Source organism: Sturnira hondurensis, unplaced genomic scaffold (genome assembly GCF_014824575.4).
Source record: "Sturnira hondurensis isolate 20B ecotype Veracruz unplaced genomic scaffold, ASM1482457v3 Scaffold0022707, whole genome shotgun sequence".
In the NCBI taxonomy this organism is placed as follows: domain Eukaryota; kingdom Metazoa; phylum Chordata; class Mammalia; order Chiroptera; family Phyllostomidae; genus Sturnira; species Sturnira hondurensis.
The window spans coordinates 239397-258184 of NW_028095338.1; the positions used below are offsets into that span (position 1 = coordinate 239397).

Here is an 18788-nt window from a genome sequence, read left to right on the forward strand (position 1 = left end):
ATCAGTCATCTGTTTCCTCTTTCTCAAGTATTTCCTAGGTAGAGGATTCCCCAAATTACACTGAACTGAATTTTTTGCCAAAAGAAATCAATCATCTCAACAACAAAATATCTGGATCTTTAGAAAGGATACCATATCCCTAAGAATCTATCAGTATCCACATTGTAGTCAGTCTATCTTCAGTTTTTCATTTGCTCATCAAAAAATACCTCTTCAGCCTTTGTAGAGTGTAAGATATTAGAAGGTACAGCGAGGTACTCGGGGATTTAAACGTTGCACCGCCGACGTGCCTCTCCACTACCACAGTGGCAGCAGTTGTGCTTTAAGGTGCACGGCCAAAATGAGTTCCTCTGTCACAAAAGCATGGGCATACCACTCTGATTTAATTTGGGGAGTAACTTCCCACAATATCATTGAAAGTCTCTGATTAAATTACAGTGTTCCTAGAGGTAAGCATTCTACTGGGATTGTTTGTCCTCTTCACCTTCATCCAAGCCAACCTCCCTAGACAATCCAGTCTGTCTACCTGGTCCTCTGGGAGATTTTTGCAGAACCTAGCACACCTGCCATTCCAACCATGGCAATGGTTCTTTGTGACACAGTACTTTTCCAAATAGACGTATAGCTCTAGAAACCCTTTGAAGAAAGTAATACAATGGAATTGAAATAGCCACATAGAAGCCAACAGAGAAACCAAGAAAGCAAGAGAATTGTTATAAACATCAGCTGCCTTATTGCCTTAATTGTTATAAACATCAACTGCCTTATTGCCTTTAGGCTTCCTTTTAAGGTAACTCAGGTACTTCCAACTTTCCGAAAAGACCAGGTTCCAAACACATTTTCATTTTGGTCCTTGGTCTGACCATACCAAACAGTGGAACCTGATACACATTTCATCCCCACATCTAGAATTGAAAACTGGGGGATGCTTCAGGGGAAGGGCAACTTTCACTACCCAATCCTTGGGATTAGCCAGGCGCTGGTTAACAACTGAATTCTAAGCACATTTTAGTCACGTATTAGTCCTTTAAATGGTTCTTCACAGTCATCGCATCATGAGTTCAGGTCTTGTGAAGTACAAGATCTGGTTAGTCCAGCTCTGTTAAATGTGATATTAATAGGATTTCTTCCACACTCCACTGTCCCACCAAATCTTTAGGTTGGCTATGGTGATATCTGGTGACATCACTGTGGATTCCTCTTTTGTGAAAGCTGGCCTGGAAATCAGTGCAGAAACGGAAGCCGGCATGGAGTTCATCTCCACAGTGCAGTTTTCTCAGTACCCGTTCTTAGTTTGCCTGCAGATGGACAAGGCTGCAGCCCCATTCCGGTAAGAAGCAGCACTCGTGCCGGGTGCCAGGGCCATCCCCCGCCACCAGGAGCTTGCACCCAGTTTTGAGCATTCGGTTTCAGAAATTAAAAGAAAATGGTTAAAATCCAGTGAAATGAATTGTCTTTAAATTAGTAAGAGAATTGTTGATAAGGCTGGAGATTAACTCACTTCCTAGGATATCAAGAAACGGTAATAACGAGTTCACTTGATTCAGTAGATAGCATATTCTATCCAGACATAATTTATCAAGGAAACAAAGGGATCTGATTTACCACTAGTGTTGCCATATAGTTTCACCAAGAATATTGGGTGCATATTTACTACCAGCTACCTTCACAGCTGTCTGCTGGACAGAAGGTTCAAAGCAAAACATCTACTCACTTACCATGGCTCACAGTTTTTAGGTGACCCATACAACAGTCTCTTGACTTTAAGTTTTGGCTAAAACTTGAGAGTTTGGGATTTTGAATTTTTAAAAATGTTTTCAGCAGACTCCTTAGTGTCTCAAAAACCACATATAAGATTGTCCATTAGCTGTCCAACACCTGTTTCTCTCTAGAGCTTCTCATTTACACTGTATCTTTTGAATCTTGTAACCATATTTATAGCAATACTCTTTCATGTGGAATTAGAATGCTTTTGATCAAGGTAACACTGTGAGTTGTAGAGGTTTCCTTGACACACACTATTAACCATAAAAGCAATTTATATGCTTAAAACAGCAAGCCATATATTACATCATCTCCTTTGATAAGTAGGCTAGAGTTGAGCACCTTCCTTATATTACTGACATTTCAGGATCCATATGAAATACATAAATAATATAAGTATAAATATGAGTTGGTTATATTTTTTCAGAATAAAATATAGTAGATTATAAACAGAATATTAAACTGTTGCTAACTTATATAACTTATGTGTAGGATAAATCTCCTTCAATGCTTTAAAAAAATCAACCTTCCAATGGTCAAAATGCAGCCACCACCAATCCAGGCACATTTCACTTGGCCACGGCCTCGGGAAGGTTTCCCTGTCAGCATGCTCATCTTATAACCAGTTAGACCTGCCACGTACTCAAACAGGGAGTGAGCTGAAGGTGGGGCTCCTGGAATTAAGGGTGAGAGACATAGCAAGGCTTGCAAAGCTTAACAGCATCTCCAGCAAGCTGACAGGGATTTAGTCCTTCATTCCAGAAAAATGTATGGCAGACCCCTACAGTCCCAGTACTGGAAGTGTATCTGTTTGTATAATAAAGAACGGGGAAGGAAAAAAATCACCCCATTCACGGGAATGGAAGCTGGTAGGTAGCCTTTGGCAGTCAGATCCTTTCTCATATTGCTTTGAAACAGAAGCTGCAAGTGTACGCTAATAGCTTGGCTCTGACAGGCATGAAGTGACTGTAATATGTGTGTAATTTTGTTGTTGTTATGCAGGCAATTTGAGACAAAGTATGAAAGGCTGTCTACAGGCAGAGGATACGTCTTGAGGAAAAGGAAAGAAAGGCTCGTGGCAGGATCCGAATTCCCTCTCCACCAAGAGAACTCTGAGATGTGCAAGGTGGTGTTTCCCCCTCAACCTGAGAGTACTGCCAGCGGGTGGTTTTAAAACTGACTGGTGATGTTTCACATGAATTCACCTCCCCAGGAGGTGTCCCATGTGACATGCCTAAGTACTTGCTCTCTGAGAGCACAGTGTTTACATATTTACCTGTATTTAAGACTTTGTAAAGAGCTATAAAATCTTCAAATGATCAAATTTGGGCCTATTCAGTATACTAACCACAGGGTCAGTTTTGAGTCAAAATATGTGATACTTTAAGCAAATCCAAGTTGACATAGCGAGAACAGTTCTTCCCTAAAAAGAAATTATTGTTTATTTTTTAAAAAAACACACACACTTAGAAGAACCCAATTTTGTTTCAATAACTTTCAGTGTGTATGTAGCACTTGTTAGAACCTTAAATGTGCACTGTTTCTACCAAACACGTTCCCACTCAGGAAAAAATGGACCTTTTGGGGGGTCGGGAGGAAGCGGGTAGGGGACAAGACTTGTTAAATACTTTTTCGGCCAGCTTCATGAATTAATGTTTATCCATTCTGCTGTTTCACTGAGCGTTGAGGTAGAAGACACGCAGCACTAAAACATCATCTCGTCTTTCTGCTGACCACGTAGTCAGTTCTCTGCCTTCCGCCCCACAAAAACACTGGACTTAGTGCCTAAGAATTAGAAATATTAACTTCAGAAACTCCATTTGATTTTTTTGTGCCGTGTCTCTTTGAGACTAGAAAGTGGTACACTGTCCTTTATGAGGGACATTTTCATATATTCATCATTTTATCTTTCATTCAGTTGTTTATGTGGTGAAATTTGCAGTCGGTTTGACTACGATCTATATAAAAGTCAGAATGGCAAGAGAGTTTAATACTGCTTTGAAAAACTGATGGATCTGGACTTCTAAAATATAAAATCAAGAAATGATTTGTACCTTCACAAATGAAAAGAAGCATGTTAAATATTCTAAAATATTTATTAATGAAACATATATTGATGAAACATTTGTTTCTAGCAATAAACCCAACACAGGTAACATTCATTTGTCCATTAAACACACATGCACAGGAGTTTATCTAGCCTGTCATTGGCTGTAAATTTAAAATGATGTGTGATGAAATAAACATGTGGAAAATCTATTGATTCCTTTTGTCTTCTGTTACTTCAAACATTGTATTTCTCTGTTCTCAACGATTTCTGAGCCCAGACACATACACAAGTAGCCTCTGCAGCCCTACAGAACAGGCCAAAGACTCCAATAGGAGGTTAGAGTCCTTGGGAAGATGCGCCACTGAAAATAATAGCAGCCAGAACCTCTTAAGGACCTGAAAAGTTGAAAACAAGCTCTAAGCCCAGTGTTCATAAACCTCTGGACTGGTACCTTTATTGGTATGTTACTGAGAGAAAAGAAAGGAATCAAAACCCCAAGGGGGCCCTGGGTGGTATAGCTCAGTGGAGTGAGCTCAGGCCTGTAAACCAAAGGGTTGCTGGTTTGATGCCCAGTCAGGGCACATGCCTGGGTTGTGGGCCACATCCCCAGTAAGGGGTGTGACAGAGGCAACCACACATTGATGTTTCTCTCCCTCTCTTTCTCCTTCCCTTCCTCTCTCTAAAAATAAATAAATAAAACCTTAAAAAAACTGAAGGCCTTGGCTGGTGTAGCTCAGTGGATTGAGCACAGGCCTGCGAACCAGAGGATCACAGTTCGATTCCCAGTCAGGGCACATGCCTGGGTTGTGGGCCACATCCCCAGTAAGGGGTGTGACAGAGGCAACCACACATTGATGTTTCTCTCCCTCTCTTTCTCCTTCCCTTCCTCTCTCTAAAAATAAATAAATAAAACCTTAAAAAACTGAAGGAGGGGTGTTGTGTTCTTGGTGGTGGCCCTGACCTTGGAGGAAGCATCTGTAAAGATACTTATGCTGCGGCCAAAGCAAATTGGTCTAAGGCACTAGCCAAAGATGTCGTGGGCTAAGCAATCTCAACCATGTGATTTTTAACAAGACACAGCTGCTTCTGTGAAATGTGAAATAATAATTCACTTAAGAGTGATGCCTGTGGTGCCCCGGACATTAGTGTTATACTATTTCCCGCCTGCTTTTCTTCCTGGCTGAGTCGAGTACCACCCCTCACTGGCATAATGCATAGTACTTAGCAACTACCACGTTCCAAAGAGAAACCTGAGGCACAGAACGAACATTAACTCCTTTCTAGATAAGTGAGGCAGAATTTTAGCAAGAATGGAGGGATAGTCCACATTTTGAAATGACATATTGGAGCCAGAAGTATAACTGTGAGCCTCACTTGCAGTCCTGACCATTTCATTGTTTCAAACAGCAGTGGCCACATGGCTATGTCCTCTGCACAGTTACTGCCTGGAAATGGCTCAGCCCTCCGACATGAGTCCTCACCCACTAAGCTTCTGCAAACCTTAAGGGTGTAGCCTGGCTGCTTTTCTTCTCTGAAGTGCTACTGCCTCTGTCTGGCTGTCTGGCTCTCTCTCTCTCTCTCTCTCTCTCTCTCTCTCTCTCTCTCAGTGGGTACTTCCCATGACAAGTTGTTTCCTGCTTTCTCAACCTGACCACCTTTAACACTATTTTTAAAACTACACTTATTTAGTGTTCATTATGGGCCAGGTATTTTAAAGGATTTTATACATATTAAATCATTTAGTTCTCACAACAAAGATGTTTAACAGACAGTGTTATCGTTTTTGTGTTATAGATCAGCACTTGTCCAATAGGAATATAATGTGGGCCATATAATTTTAAATTTCTAGTAGCCACATTAAAAATAAAAACAGAAACAAGTAAAATTAATTTTAACAATATATTTTTACCACTTATCCAAACTAGTATATTAATATATAATTAATATAAATTTATTAATGAAATATTTCATTTTGGTGGGAGAACATCAGGTCTTTAAGTGGGATATACATTTAGTGTATACCACACACACCAGTTTGGATTTGCCACATTTCGACTGCTCAATAGTCCTTTGTGGCTAGTGGTGACCAAATGGGGCAGTACAATTATAGAGAAACTGGGGAACAGAAGACATTTAACTCACCCCACAGAAGACATTTTCTCAACTAGAAAGTGGTCAAACTAGAATTCAAATATAAGTCGTCTCACCCTGTTATTGAAGGAACCAGTTTCTGCAGTGGTGTCAAGGGCAAAGAATTTCAGGGACCCTCTCGTAGGGGGACTCTAAGCAATGGTGGCAAGATTTATTACAACAGAAAGTGACAGTAGACTCCCGGAGAGGCAGAGAGTGGGCAGGCTGGAGGGCAGCAGCTGCTGGAGGTCTTTGCTGAGCTTCCAAGTGTTTCCTTGGGTTTGGGAAAGAGCAGGCTTTCTTTCCCACTCTCCACTGTTTCTTGGCTTTTCTTGGGCTTGTGCTTCTGCCCTCCCCAACCAACCTCCCCTGCATTTTCCCAGGCCTGTGCCCTTCCTCTCTTCAATCTTTCCTCCCTCTTATGGTCACTGTTTTTTTCTCCTACAGATAACTCATAGTGCTGCTTGTCATTCAGCTGGTATGACACAAGCACTTAGTAAAAGGAATCCCCATGCACCATCTTGGCTTCTACCACGCATGCACCAATAAAAGAATCCCCCCGCCCCTGCTGTCTCTACAACAAGCACATCTAGTCAACCCAGTAGAACAAATGATGTCAGCTCCCCCCTCAGGGGTGTCTGTGGCACTCTCTTTCCCGCCTTGCTGACAAGGCAGGATGTTTTTCTTCATTGGGCAGAACAATGCCTACTTTAACAACCCCAGAAACCGTGTTCTGAGTCTACTATCCTGTATTTCCTATATTGTTTTGGTTTTGAAGTCTTGCTGCTAAAAGAAATATATGGATAGTAGTTATGAAAATGACAAATATGGGAAAGCAGCTCTAAAGCTTTAAGCTACATTACAAATTTCTAAGAGCCATTGCCTTTCTGCGTGATTCTCGTGTCTCTTTCTCTGGTGGTAGGAGAAAGCCCTGGCACTGTGCACTTGTATTTCTTTTCTTTGCCAGGTGTCCTTTCTTCCATGAAGGGCACTTTATTCCGGGAGGAAGGACTGAGTGTGTAAAAATAAAGGCATTTTTTGGATAGCAGTTTTATTGAGATATTCACATATTGTACAATTCACCCATTTATAGCATAGAATCTAATTTTGTGTTACATATAAAGATAGTACATTCAAAAATTGTACAGGTATCACCTCAATTTGGGGGAAACATGTTCATCACTACAAAGATTAAACCATGCCCCTAGCTGATACTCCCAACCTCCTGATCTCAACCTCTCCCATGCAGCACCCAGCAGGGTGGGAAAGGGGAGAGCACAACAGCGGTGAGGGCTATGTGGAGTAACACACTCCTGCACATCTGCAATCTCATCTTTTCCACACACTGCTGCCATATAAACCTCCAGGCCTCTCAGTTTCCACAGGGTAAAAGGAGCAGGCCTCATAGGTTGTTGTGTGGATGGAAATAGGTAATGGGCTAATGTCTGATACGTGGTGAACAACAAGCATTCACTAGCAGTGACTTTCTATGTGTGGTCCCATAGAACTGCAGAATAAATCAACATGTAGTGTTCTGGCTTCACGGAGTGAAACTATTTTCCAAACTTTTACCCATGAGCACCACTGGTTTTAGGAAAATTACCCATTGTGTATTTGCTTATCATAAAAATAGGCTTTCACATTATAAAAATTATTTTTATGTTTTGTAAAAACATGATTTTCATCCATTTCTCTGTGCCCCCAGGTTGGCTTCACATTTTACCAATCCTTTCTTCTCTTAATTCCTTTGCACTTGTTCTCTGTGAATGTGATAACTAGCAAGAGGAAAGAATGAGTATTTTCATGAGGAAGCATGGAATGAATTTAAAATTGAACCACAAAATAAGCAAGTTCCAGTAGAAATTTTTTGGAAAAAAATAAAGGCTTCCACATTATAAGCAAAATGGGTAGCATTTTGAGAGGGGAAAAAATACCAGAAGACTGCGTCCCAGCTCAGCCATTACCCTCCCTCAGGACTTGAGCAGAACGTCACGTCTGGGTCTAAACTTCTGTCTATTTGTTAGTCACCACCTCCCTCACTGTCAGGTTCCTTTTCTTAGTCCGGGTTCCTGCAGGAACCATGAGATTCCTGCCTTGTCAGGAACAGGATCTCTGCATGAAACCATGAGCACATTTGAACTGGGTAGTTTGAGAGGAGATCAACAAACTTTATAAAGGCAAGGGCAGGCCTGAGGGAAACAGGGACGTGCAGCACCTTGGATGTGGGGGCAACTTTCCTCACAAGTTCCCCCAGCCACCACGGTTGAGAGTAAACATGACTGAGACATGACGTGATCTGCGTGAGGAGGAGAAGTGGCCATTTTCCCAGAGGAAAAAGGCCATGAGCAGTGGCCAGTCTCAGGAGAAAAAGGCGTTGAGCTCCCTCCTCCAGGGGCTTTTATTGGGTTCTAATATACAGGAATACAGGGCGGCAAGGATCAAACAGTTGATAACATTTCAAAGAAATCTGAGGGCTTTGTACGAGTCAGAGTCTGTCAGGAACAGAGTTTTAGGGTTTCCTGCTTGAACCCTTAACATACGAATGAGTGCATTTTTAGCAGAGCAGATTTCACAGGTTTATCAGGAAGTCTTTGTGGTGCCAGATTTTTCCCCAGGACATGCTCTAGCAAGACAAGGAGCTGCACCTCTCCCCATCAAGTATTCAGGCTTCAGGGGATTAGAGCCAGGAAGCGCTTCTCCCAGAGAACATGGCAACTTAGGCTATGTCAAAGCCGGTGGAGGGGGGGGGGTGGGAGAGTCCATTGCTCCCTCTTTGTTGCAGACCCCCGAGTCCTTCCTCCCAAGTGACTGAGTTGGCTTAGGTTGCCCCTGCTGTGAGGGGTCTTACCTGTCATTGACTTCCGACCAAGCTTTGGGGGCAGGGAGAGGAAACTGAGGCAGCGTTTGCTACCAGAGACAAGCTTTGTCTCCTGAGGCATGCATTCCAGAGGCTGTCCCTCGCCCTTAGCCACAAGGGGTAGAGATAAAATTCCTAGAACCAGGCAGAGCGGTCTACAACACCTGGACTCATTGCACCAGGGAGGCTGAAAAGTCAAAGGAGAGAGTGGGACCATTAGATCCCAGAAAGCATAAGCTGGGTGGAGCTCTGGCCTTGGATCAAGGGGCAAAGCAGTACTTACCACCTGCCCCTGGAGGGAGCCTGGGAACAAACATCCTGACCTCACTCCCCCCCGCCCCGCCCCCCTGCCTGTGGTACTCATTGACTGAAAGCAACCAGAAGCCAGAGTGCAACAGTGCCTATTGACCCAGATTATCTACAGAGGTGGAAAGAATAATGAGGGGTTTGGAGGGGGAAATGGAAGAAATCCATTTGTAGATATACATACTTTGTATATGGAGAATTGAGGCACGGAGAGATTCAGGATTTATCCCAGGAATCTCCTTCCAGAGTTCAAGTACCTAATCAATGTACAATACGTCTTTACTTAAGTTCGGGTGATAGGTTCCTGGAAACTATGAATTTCAGTGAAAAAAAACATACAAGAAAACTAATGTTACCATAGGCTAGTTGATATAAACAAGAGTTAAGTTCATAAGATATATTTCTGGTCACAAAAAATCTAAATAACCAAAATTCTAAATAAGGACCCCAAACACTTCTACCATGAAATATTGGAATAAATATAATCTATACATATACTTAAGGAAGATTAATAAACCCAGTAAGATCATTCTTTTCCAACCTGCTTATTCCAGTTCAGTGGGGTGAGTGGCAGGAGCTTCTGCAGGCAGCTCCCAGGGCACAAGGTGGAACCCATCCTGGACAGGATGCCTTTTCATCACAGGGCATCCACACCCTGCGCTCACACTGAGACCATCTAGACATGCCCAGTTATCTTCAGGGTGTGGGATGAAACCAGAGTTCCCAGAGAAAACCCATACAGATACACGGAGAATGTGCAAACTCCAAACAGTGGCCCCGGCTGAAAACCAATTTTTCTCAACATTGTAACAAATCAACATTGAGAGAAAGGATGTTCTTCAAGGGCCTGCTGTACTCTGCTACCAAGCCAGGATACAGTCTGAGCTCCTAACTTCAGAGGTCAGTGCCCTTTCCAGACTCAGGTGGAAATGCCCCTTAAGGGCATTTCTTCCCAGCCTCAACCGCACTTCTCTTCTTAGACAACATGCCCCTGGTTCTGCAACATGTTCTCTCCAAACATACCAGCGTTTGGCTGTTTCAGTTTCTCTGCTCTCATCCTTCCCCCAGCCCTTCTGCCCAAACGGGTCTTACCAAGCCCAGCTCCCATTACATTTCCTGCACATAGAAGCTGCCAGCCACTCAGTGTACACGCTTCCCAGGTACGCTTTTTACATGTACCATCCACTTGGGAATTAACCATCCCAACTTGGACGACTGCCCTATTCCATTATTTTTTTTTCATTAAAAATTACTTATATTATGTAACTACCTCATCTTCCCCCCAAAAGTATAAGTATCCCAAGCTCAGGACCATGTATGTAGTCCTTAGTAGCCCCCACGCAGTGCGTAGCTGGTGTTCAGTAACTACAGAGCTATTCCCTGTGGATGTCAGTGCAGTCCTCACCTGCAGGATACTCATGGCTTTCAGGGTGGCCAAGGAGCTGTTTGAAGCAAATGGACCTCTGTCAGGGCCTCCACAGCAGAGCTGCTATCTTTCCCTTCATGGCTCAGTGCTCTTACACTCCCCTCAAATGAAAAAAATAAAGGCTAGATTAACTTTGCCTAAAAAGGAAGGAAAGCAATATTTCTTAAGCACTATCCCTTTAAAATGTTCACCAAAAAAAAAACACCCTGAAACAAGGTCTGTTGTGTCCATTATAAAAAATCATTGAGGAAATGAGGATTGGAAAGGGAATATCTCACTGGGGACTGGTACACTAACACGATGAGTCAAGAGCAGAGTTGTCTACTCGGAAGCACCAGCCAGCTTGTTTTTCTCCAGGAAAATGGCCATCTTGTGGCTGCCCTCTGGTCCAGAGCAGTGGTTCTCAACCACATGCGTCTGTAAGAATCACCTGAAGTGTCTGTAAAGACAAACGGCCGCATCCCCGCTCCATTTGGGATTCAACTAGGCCCTGAGGTTGAATCCTGAGGTGGGCTCAGGATTCACATTGAAAACAGATGAAGCTGCACTGGCAGAGCAGCCCATTTGGTTACAGCCTCTTCCTGATGTGCCAGGATTGCAACTAAAATGGTAAGAAGGACACTGGTCTCTCCTGATGTTTGTGAACTCTCTCTGTGTGTGTGTGTGTGTGTGTGTGTGTGTGTGTACATGAAGGGTTTGTAGTTGCTTCAATAAAATGTGTATTTCAGCAAATCACTAGCAGTCTCTCAGTCCTCCATCTTCAGAATAATTTTAAACAAGTGAAGTGCTAAAATATGAAGTTGCTAAATAGTGTGTTTGCATGTTTGTGGGTGGCAGATTTGGGATATAAGAGGTAGGAAGATATCTCAAAATCTCATATGTCAAAAGTTTTAAGAATCCTTATATGTTTTATTCAGTAATTCTACTTAGAAGCCTTCATATCAAGGAAACACTCAGACATGCCTGGAAAGATGTGTGTTTAAAGATATTTATTGCAAGCCCTGGCTGGTTTGGCTCAGTGGATTGAGCGCGGGCCTGTGAACCAGACGATCGCGGTTCGATTCCCAGTCAGGGCACATGCCTGGGTTGCAGGCCAGTTCCCAGCAGGGGCCAGTTCCCAGCAGGGGATGCACGAGAAGCAACCATACATTGATGTTTCTCTTCCTCTCTCCTTCCCTTCCCCTCTAAAGATAAATAAATAAAATATTAAAAAAAGATATTTATTGCAGTATTATTTTCATAGCCCAAAGTAATAAAAAGTGAATATTTTAAAATATGAGATGGATTAAGCATATTATGATACAGCAATATGAGGAAATAAGATACAACTATTAAAGTTATTCCTTTAAATATATTAGAAGATAAGGTTTATAATTTTATGAAGTAAATAATTAGTATACAAAATACACTTACAAGTACTTATTTCTAGAGGTAAGTTGTGTAGTGAGTCCCTCTGAGTAATTAAGAATTTGCCCTACTTTTTAGTTTTTTAGAACATTTTAACATTTTCTAAGTTTCCTTCAAAGAACATACCAATAAATTTGAATTATCTTTAAGCAACCTGTATAGCAATGAATTTGAATTTTTCACAAGCAGAAATACTATAGTGGAGAGGTATATTATAATAGTTAATGTTTCTTAACTACTATATTATCTCATTATGATTCTCACATTTTAATAAACTATATAACATAATGTTATTCTGCTATACTATATCTAATGTGTGTTTGTATGTGTATGTACATATGTATATAATAAAATCTGTCCCTACTCTATCCAGTAGTCCTGAAGGTGTAAGCTTTCAGAGAACACTCAAGGGACAATCTGTTGATTAGGCTGTAACTTCAAGGGGCAGAAAGAAATGTCAGTTTTTCATATTTGCCAATGATACCTCAGACAAAGGTTTAATCTTCAAAATATACAAAGAACTCACTCAACTCCACTCAAAGAAGATGAGCAACCCAATTAAAAAATGGGCAAAGGACTTGAACAGACATTTCTCCAAGGAGGACACACAGAGGATCCAGAGACACATGAAAAGATGCTCGATATCGATAGCTATTAGAGAGATGCAAATTAAAACCACAACGAGATACCACTTAACACCAGTCAGAATGGCTATCATAAACAAAGAAACAAACAACAAGTGCTGGAGAGGTTGTGGAGAAAAGGAGACCCTAGTTCACTGTTGGTGGGATTGCAGACTGGTACAACCACTATGGAAAACAGTATGGAATTTTCTAAGAAAACTAAAAATGAATGTGCCTTTTGACCCAGCAATTCCACTATTAGGAGTATATCCTAAGAACCCTGAAACACCAATCCAAAAGAACCTATGCACCCCGATGTTCATAGCAGCACAATTTACAATAGCCAAGAGTTGGAAGCAACCTGGTAAATGATTGAACCAAAAAGCTATGGTACACTTACACAATGGAATTCTATGCTGCAGTGAGGAAGAAGGAGCTTCTACCTTTTGCAACATCATGGATGGAGCTGGAAAGCATTATGCTGAGCGAAATAAGCCAGGCGGTGAAAGACAAATACCATATGATATCACCATTAACAGGAATTTACACAACAAAACAAACAAGCAAGCAAAATATGACCAATGACACTCAAATACAGAACAGGCTGACAGGGTCCAGAGCGGAGAGGGGAGAGAATCATAGGGGAAAAGGGGATGGACTCATATGAACAAGTATAAAGGATACATGGACAATAACTAAGGTGGGGGGCGGAAAAGGGAGGGAGGGGGGAGCACTGGGGGGCAGGGCTGGGAATATAAGACAGAAAATTGTACTTGAACAAGAATTAAATAAAAATAAAAATTAAAAAAAAAAGAAATGTCAGTTTTTGCTATGTCTTTGATGACTGCCTTTTCACAACATTTCTATTGGATAAACTTCTTATCAAAGGGCTTTGGCCATACTCCTCTGTCTAGGTCTACCCTCTTCCCTCATCACCCTTTTGTAGTTCCCCTGCCCCTGGCACCACTAAACAGCTTCTTCACTTTCAGTCTCTTTCTTTTGCTCTGACTTTCTGTGTTCTTTTCATGTTTAGCTCTCTTTGTTCCCTGCCAGCCCCATGCTGGGTTATTGGCATGGATATCTTTTTTGTGGCCATTAGCCAGTTTCCTCTTCAATCCCCATGCCTTTGACAAGGCTTACACTAGCTAGCTTCATCAGCATGTCAGGCATTCTCACCATATTTAAAGGCTTCCTGAAATACTAACTTCCTCATGAATTAGAGCACCTGGCATATAGTAGGCTTTTTTCCATTCCTAAGAATATTAGCCCTGGCTGGTGTAGCTCAGTGAATTGAGCACGGGCCTGCAAACCACATGATCGTGGTTTGATTCCCAGTCAGGGCACATGCCTGGGTGGCAGGCCAGTTCTCAGCAGGGGACTCATGAGAATCAACCATACAAAAACTGATGAGCAAAAAAATAAAAAGTCCATGCATAATTTTTGTGATATCTGCCACCATAGATAAGTCCTTACATAATAATCCTAATTAATTATGCAGCAGCCCTTTTGATAATCTTTTAAAATCATCTAGCAGGTTCCAAGTTTATAACCACAAATATACAAAAAATATATATCTAATTAATAAAACTTAGTATACAATTTAGTAATAAAACTAAGTAATGTTTTAAGTAAATTTATGATTTTGTATTGGATCACATTCATAGCCATCCTGGGCCACACTGAGCCTGTGGGCCCCAGGTTGGACAACCCTGAAATAGGGGATTAGAAGATTCTTAAGCCAGAAAGCTAAGGAACAGAGGAAGCAAAACTTCCAGTCAACGCGGCAGCATAGGTACACATGGCTCACCTCCTCTCACAACCACATCAAAATTACAACTAAACTATAGAACAACCATCATAGAGAACTGTCAGAAATCAAGCCCCGTGAAAATCCTACAACTATGGAATTAAAGGCGACATGGACAAAGACATAGAATGGGCTCGTCCCAACCCACATGTGGCAGATAAAAATGGGGATATATAAGGAGTGAAGGGCCCCAGCCTCATACCTAGGACCTCCAGCCTATGATTACCAGGAAGATAATCTCCGTAATTTCTGGCAATAAAATCCAGCAGGGATTGAAACTGTAGAAAACGGAAATTGCTGGACTCTCTTGCAGTCCCTCTTAAGGTTCTGTGCACAGACTTACTCAGGCTCACTCCTTCTGAGCTCCAGCATGGGGACAGTAGATGGAAAGGCATCAGAGACATATGAGGAGGAACTGAGCTGTCTGGCACCAGGACAAGAGCTGGGAGGCAGCTTCCTTCCAGACAGAAGTGCTGGAAGAGACCACTGTTTCATTTCTGAGGCCTCCTACCACAGAGCCACAGAGCTGGCAGGTGGTCACCATATCTGAAACACCATCGCCCTGGCTAACACTGTTTGCCCTGCCCTGGTGATCCCCTGAGGCAATGTCCCACCCAACGTTCCAGCACACCCAAGGTATTTCTGGTGGCTTTTCAATATGAATGGCTTGTCTTAGCCTGAGCTTCAGATTTTTCTAAATTATCTCGAGCAAACAGCATCTGGCTTCAGCAAACCCCATATCTCTCCGTAAGTGGCCTCAGGCCTGGCAGTATCAGCAGCCAGCCTTGGTTCACAGCTTGACCTTGCCTGGGCACCTCCAAGGCTAGCACAAGTAGCAGCCATCTGCAGATCACTTTGTAGCTTAAACTGTCTAACCTTTGACAGAGCAGAGGCAGTGGTTGACCTTGGATATGCCAACAGCAATCAAGGCTCAACTACAACAGGAGTGTGTACACAGCCCATATCCTGGGCACATCTTGAGAACCCAGCTTGGGTAATAGTGGAGGCTGTGCCCCTGGACCCTACCAGGGCCCTACTACACCTACTACTTTAGGTCGCTCTACCAAGCCTGGAGACATAGCAACTATAACAAATACATACAAACACACACAGGGAAGCAGCCTAAATGAGGAGACAAAGAACATAGCATATATGAAAGAACAGAACAAAACTGCAGAAAAAGAACTAAACAAAATAGAGACAAGCTACTAGACACAGAATTCAACACACTGGTTATTACAATGCTCCATGAACTTAGGGGAGCAGCAGATGAACTCAAAGAGAACATCATCAGTATAAAGAAAGGCATGGAAACCATAAAAAACAACCAGTCAGATATAAAGGATACACTAATTAAAATAAACAATTTACAGGGAATAAACAGTTAAGTGGATGATTCCAAGAGTCAAATCAGTAATTTGGAATAAAAGAAAGCAAAAAAAAAAAGGCAATCAGAGCAGCAAAAAGGAAAAAAACAAAAAAAGTGAGGATAGTGTAAGAAACACCTTTGAGACAACTTCAAACATACCAACATTTGCATCATGGATGTGCCCGAAGGAGAAAATAGAGAGCAAGAATTGGAAACCTATTTGAAAAAATAATGAAAAAAAAAAACCCTTCCTTAACTTGGTGTACAAAATAGACACACAAGTCCAGAAAGGGCAGAAAGTTCCAAACAGGGTAAACTCAAAGAGGTCCACCCCAAGATACATCATAATTAAAATGCCAAAGGTTAAAGATAAAGAGAGAATCTTAAAAACAGCAAGAGAAAAGCAGTTAGTTACCTACAAGGAAGCCTCCATGAGTGAAATAAGCCAGGTGTTAAAGGACAAATACCATATTATCTCACTTTTAACAGGAAGCTAAACAACAAAACAAATAAGCAAGCAAAATATAACCAAAGACACTGAAATAGAGAACAGGGGGACAGCGACCAGAAGGGAGAGGGGAGGGAATTTCAGGGGAAATAGAGGAGGGATTTAGAGTAACAAATATAAAGGATACATTGACAACAACTGAGAAGGGTGGAAATGGGGGGGGAGCATGGGAGGTGGGATGGGATGGGAGTAATAGACAGAAAACTGTACTTGAAAAATAATTAAATAAAAAAATTTTTAAAAAGGAAGCATCCATAAGACTGTCAGCTGATTTCTCAAAAGAAACTTTGCAGCCTAGAAGGGACTGGTATGAAATATTCAAAGTAATGAAAAGCAAGGGCCTATAACCAAGATTACTCTACCCAGCAAAGCTATCATTTAGAATGGAAGGACAGACAAAGAGCTTCTCAGAAAAGAAAAACCTAAATGAGGACATTACCACTAAATTAACATTATATGAAATGTTAAAGAATCATATTTATGAAGAAGATTAAAAATATGAGCAATAAAATGGTATAAATATATATCTATTGACATTGACAACTGAACCTAAAAATACAAAATAAATAAATAAGCAGAACAGAAACAGAAACATAGATATAGACAACATTTTGATGTTTGCCAGATGGGAGGGTGCTTGGGGAGAGGGCAAAGAAGGTGAAGAAATTAAGAAGCACAAAGTGGTAGTTACAGAATAGTCACGGGGATGTAAAGTATAGCATAGGAAATGGAGTAGCCAAAGAACGGATATGCATGACCCATGGACATGGACAATGGTGTGGGGATTGCCAGAGGGAGTGAGGAGGCTTGTCGGAGCAGGGCAAAGGGGAAATATGGGACAGCTGTAAAAGCACAATAAATAAAATTTAATTTTACCACAAGAACAGGGAAAGCAGAGGATGAAGAGGAAGAAAGGGTTCCAGCAATAGGGAAGGTGGCTGAAGCACAGATGAACTGCATAGTGAAAATATCCTAGTGCCAGAGATGACACAGAGCTATTTAAGAACAGGTGTATAAGGGGTTCGGGTTTAAAGTGTTTGCTAATGTAGCTGGCTGCCACATCATGGAGCACCTGCTAATCTCCATCCTATATACCCTGAACCTTCAGCAAAATCTTGCCACACATATAGGCTTGAGCCCAGAATACTCAGGATTGGGTGGGTATTGCACTGAAGCCTGGTGGGCTAAAGCCATGCAGAGTGAACAGTGCATGCTTAAGGCAGGGTGGAGAATGGAATATGAGAGTTCACTGGTAACAGGAGCTGAAAACCAGAGGTGACTCAGGAAAACATAAGAAGGCCTGGGCCTGCCTTCAATTTTCTTTCTTGCCCTATCACCCGAACCCTGGACATATGTAAGAAGTCCTGAACGCCCCTCTTTGTGAAATGTGGTTTTGAATCATTCTTGAGCTTCAGTCTTAAATTTTATAGTGACTTTAGTTAACTGGTGGTTGACTTAAGGGACATGTTACAACATTGATACTCACTGTGCAACAGGTCTCCAAAATGTGTGGCTCTCACACTTAGGTTTTGAAGAAAAAAACTACAATTACTTTGTGGGCCTCCATGTGGGCCCTCAGGAACATTGTTGTCTAGGTTGTGCCTTGGTGTCATGGGCATCACACACATTGTTAGGTGCTCCTCACAATGCTGCTTAGTGATGCAAGCAGTTAGATTCCTCAGGTTGGTCAGGTGATATACTCTGGGTTCAGGGAAAGATCCATCCCAGACTTCTGACCTCCAGAACTACAAGACGGTAAATTTACTTTGTCTTAAGCCACTAAGTTTCAGATTACAGCAGAATAGAAAACTCACATAACCTGGATGCAAAACATTAAAGCATTTTAGTTAAATAAAGTATTTCAGTTAGAATATAGAAGAAACTGAAAATGTCCAAGTTTATTTTTAAGTTAAAATAAAGACAAACAATGCATGTTTTCTTTGCAGTTACTTTTTACTGGAAAAAAAAACAACAAAAACAACAAAACTTTTTTTTCAACAGTCAAAATAAAAGACCATTACACAAGATTGCACAATCACCTACAAATGCTGGCAATTAAGGTAAGTAAGCTAGTCTCACAGAGTCCTTGTCCAAGTCCTGGTTTTGTCCATATGCAGTACACTGACGATGTAATTGTCAGAGCTGTTGGGCTGGATTCACAGTCCCAGTACCCGAGCTCAGCGCGTTCTATATCTCACTCACATCATACCTAAGGTAGAAACTCTTCCACCAAGATTTCTGTCTTGAGAGCAGTTCAAATTTTCACATTCTTTCCATTTACCACAGGCTTTATCCATAGCCAGGGGTATAATTCAGCATTATCCATTCGTCACACAGTTTACTCTTCTCTGTTGGGACATAACTTCCTCAGTCTTCACATTCTTTTCAACCATCACTGTCTTTACTGTACAACAATATGATTTAAGCGTAAATTCAGAAACCTAAATCTTCAAAGTGGGAGGGGAAAAAAGGACTACTGGCCAGAAAATAGATACAGGTACAATAGCTAATTTCAAAAAGCTCTGGAAAGGACTTTTTGCC

The 18788-nt window shown here is 41.7% G+C and overlaps 1 protein-coding gene across 1 annotated transcript in view; it reads left to right on the plus strand.

The window, feature by feature from the left end:
• The window catches only part of MTTP (microsomal triglyceride transfer protein), a 46773-nt gene extending 42746 nt beyond the window's left edge, over positions 1 to 4027 (plus strand). The window contains exons 17-18 of the mRNA XM_037036250.1: positions 1160 to 1330; positions 2767 to 4027. Coding sequence (XP_036892145.1) covers positions 1160 to 1330; positions 2767 to 2938 — 343 coding nt within the window. The 3' untranslated portion in view covers positions 2939 to 4027. The remainder of the gene's footprint in view (positions 1 to 1159; positions 1331 to 2766) is intronic.
• Positions 4028 to 18788: the final 14761 nt, after the last annotated feature.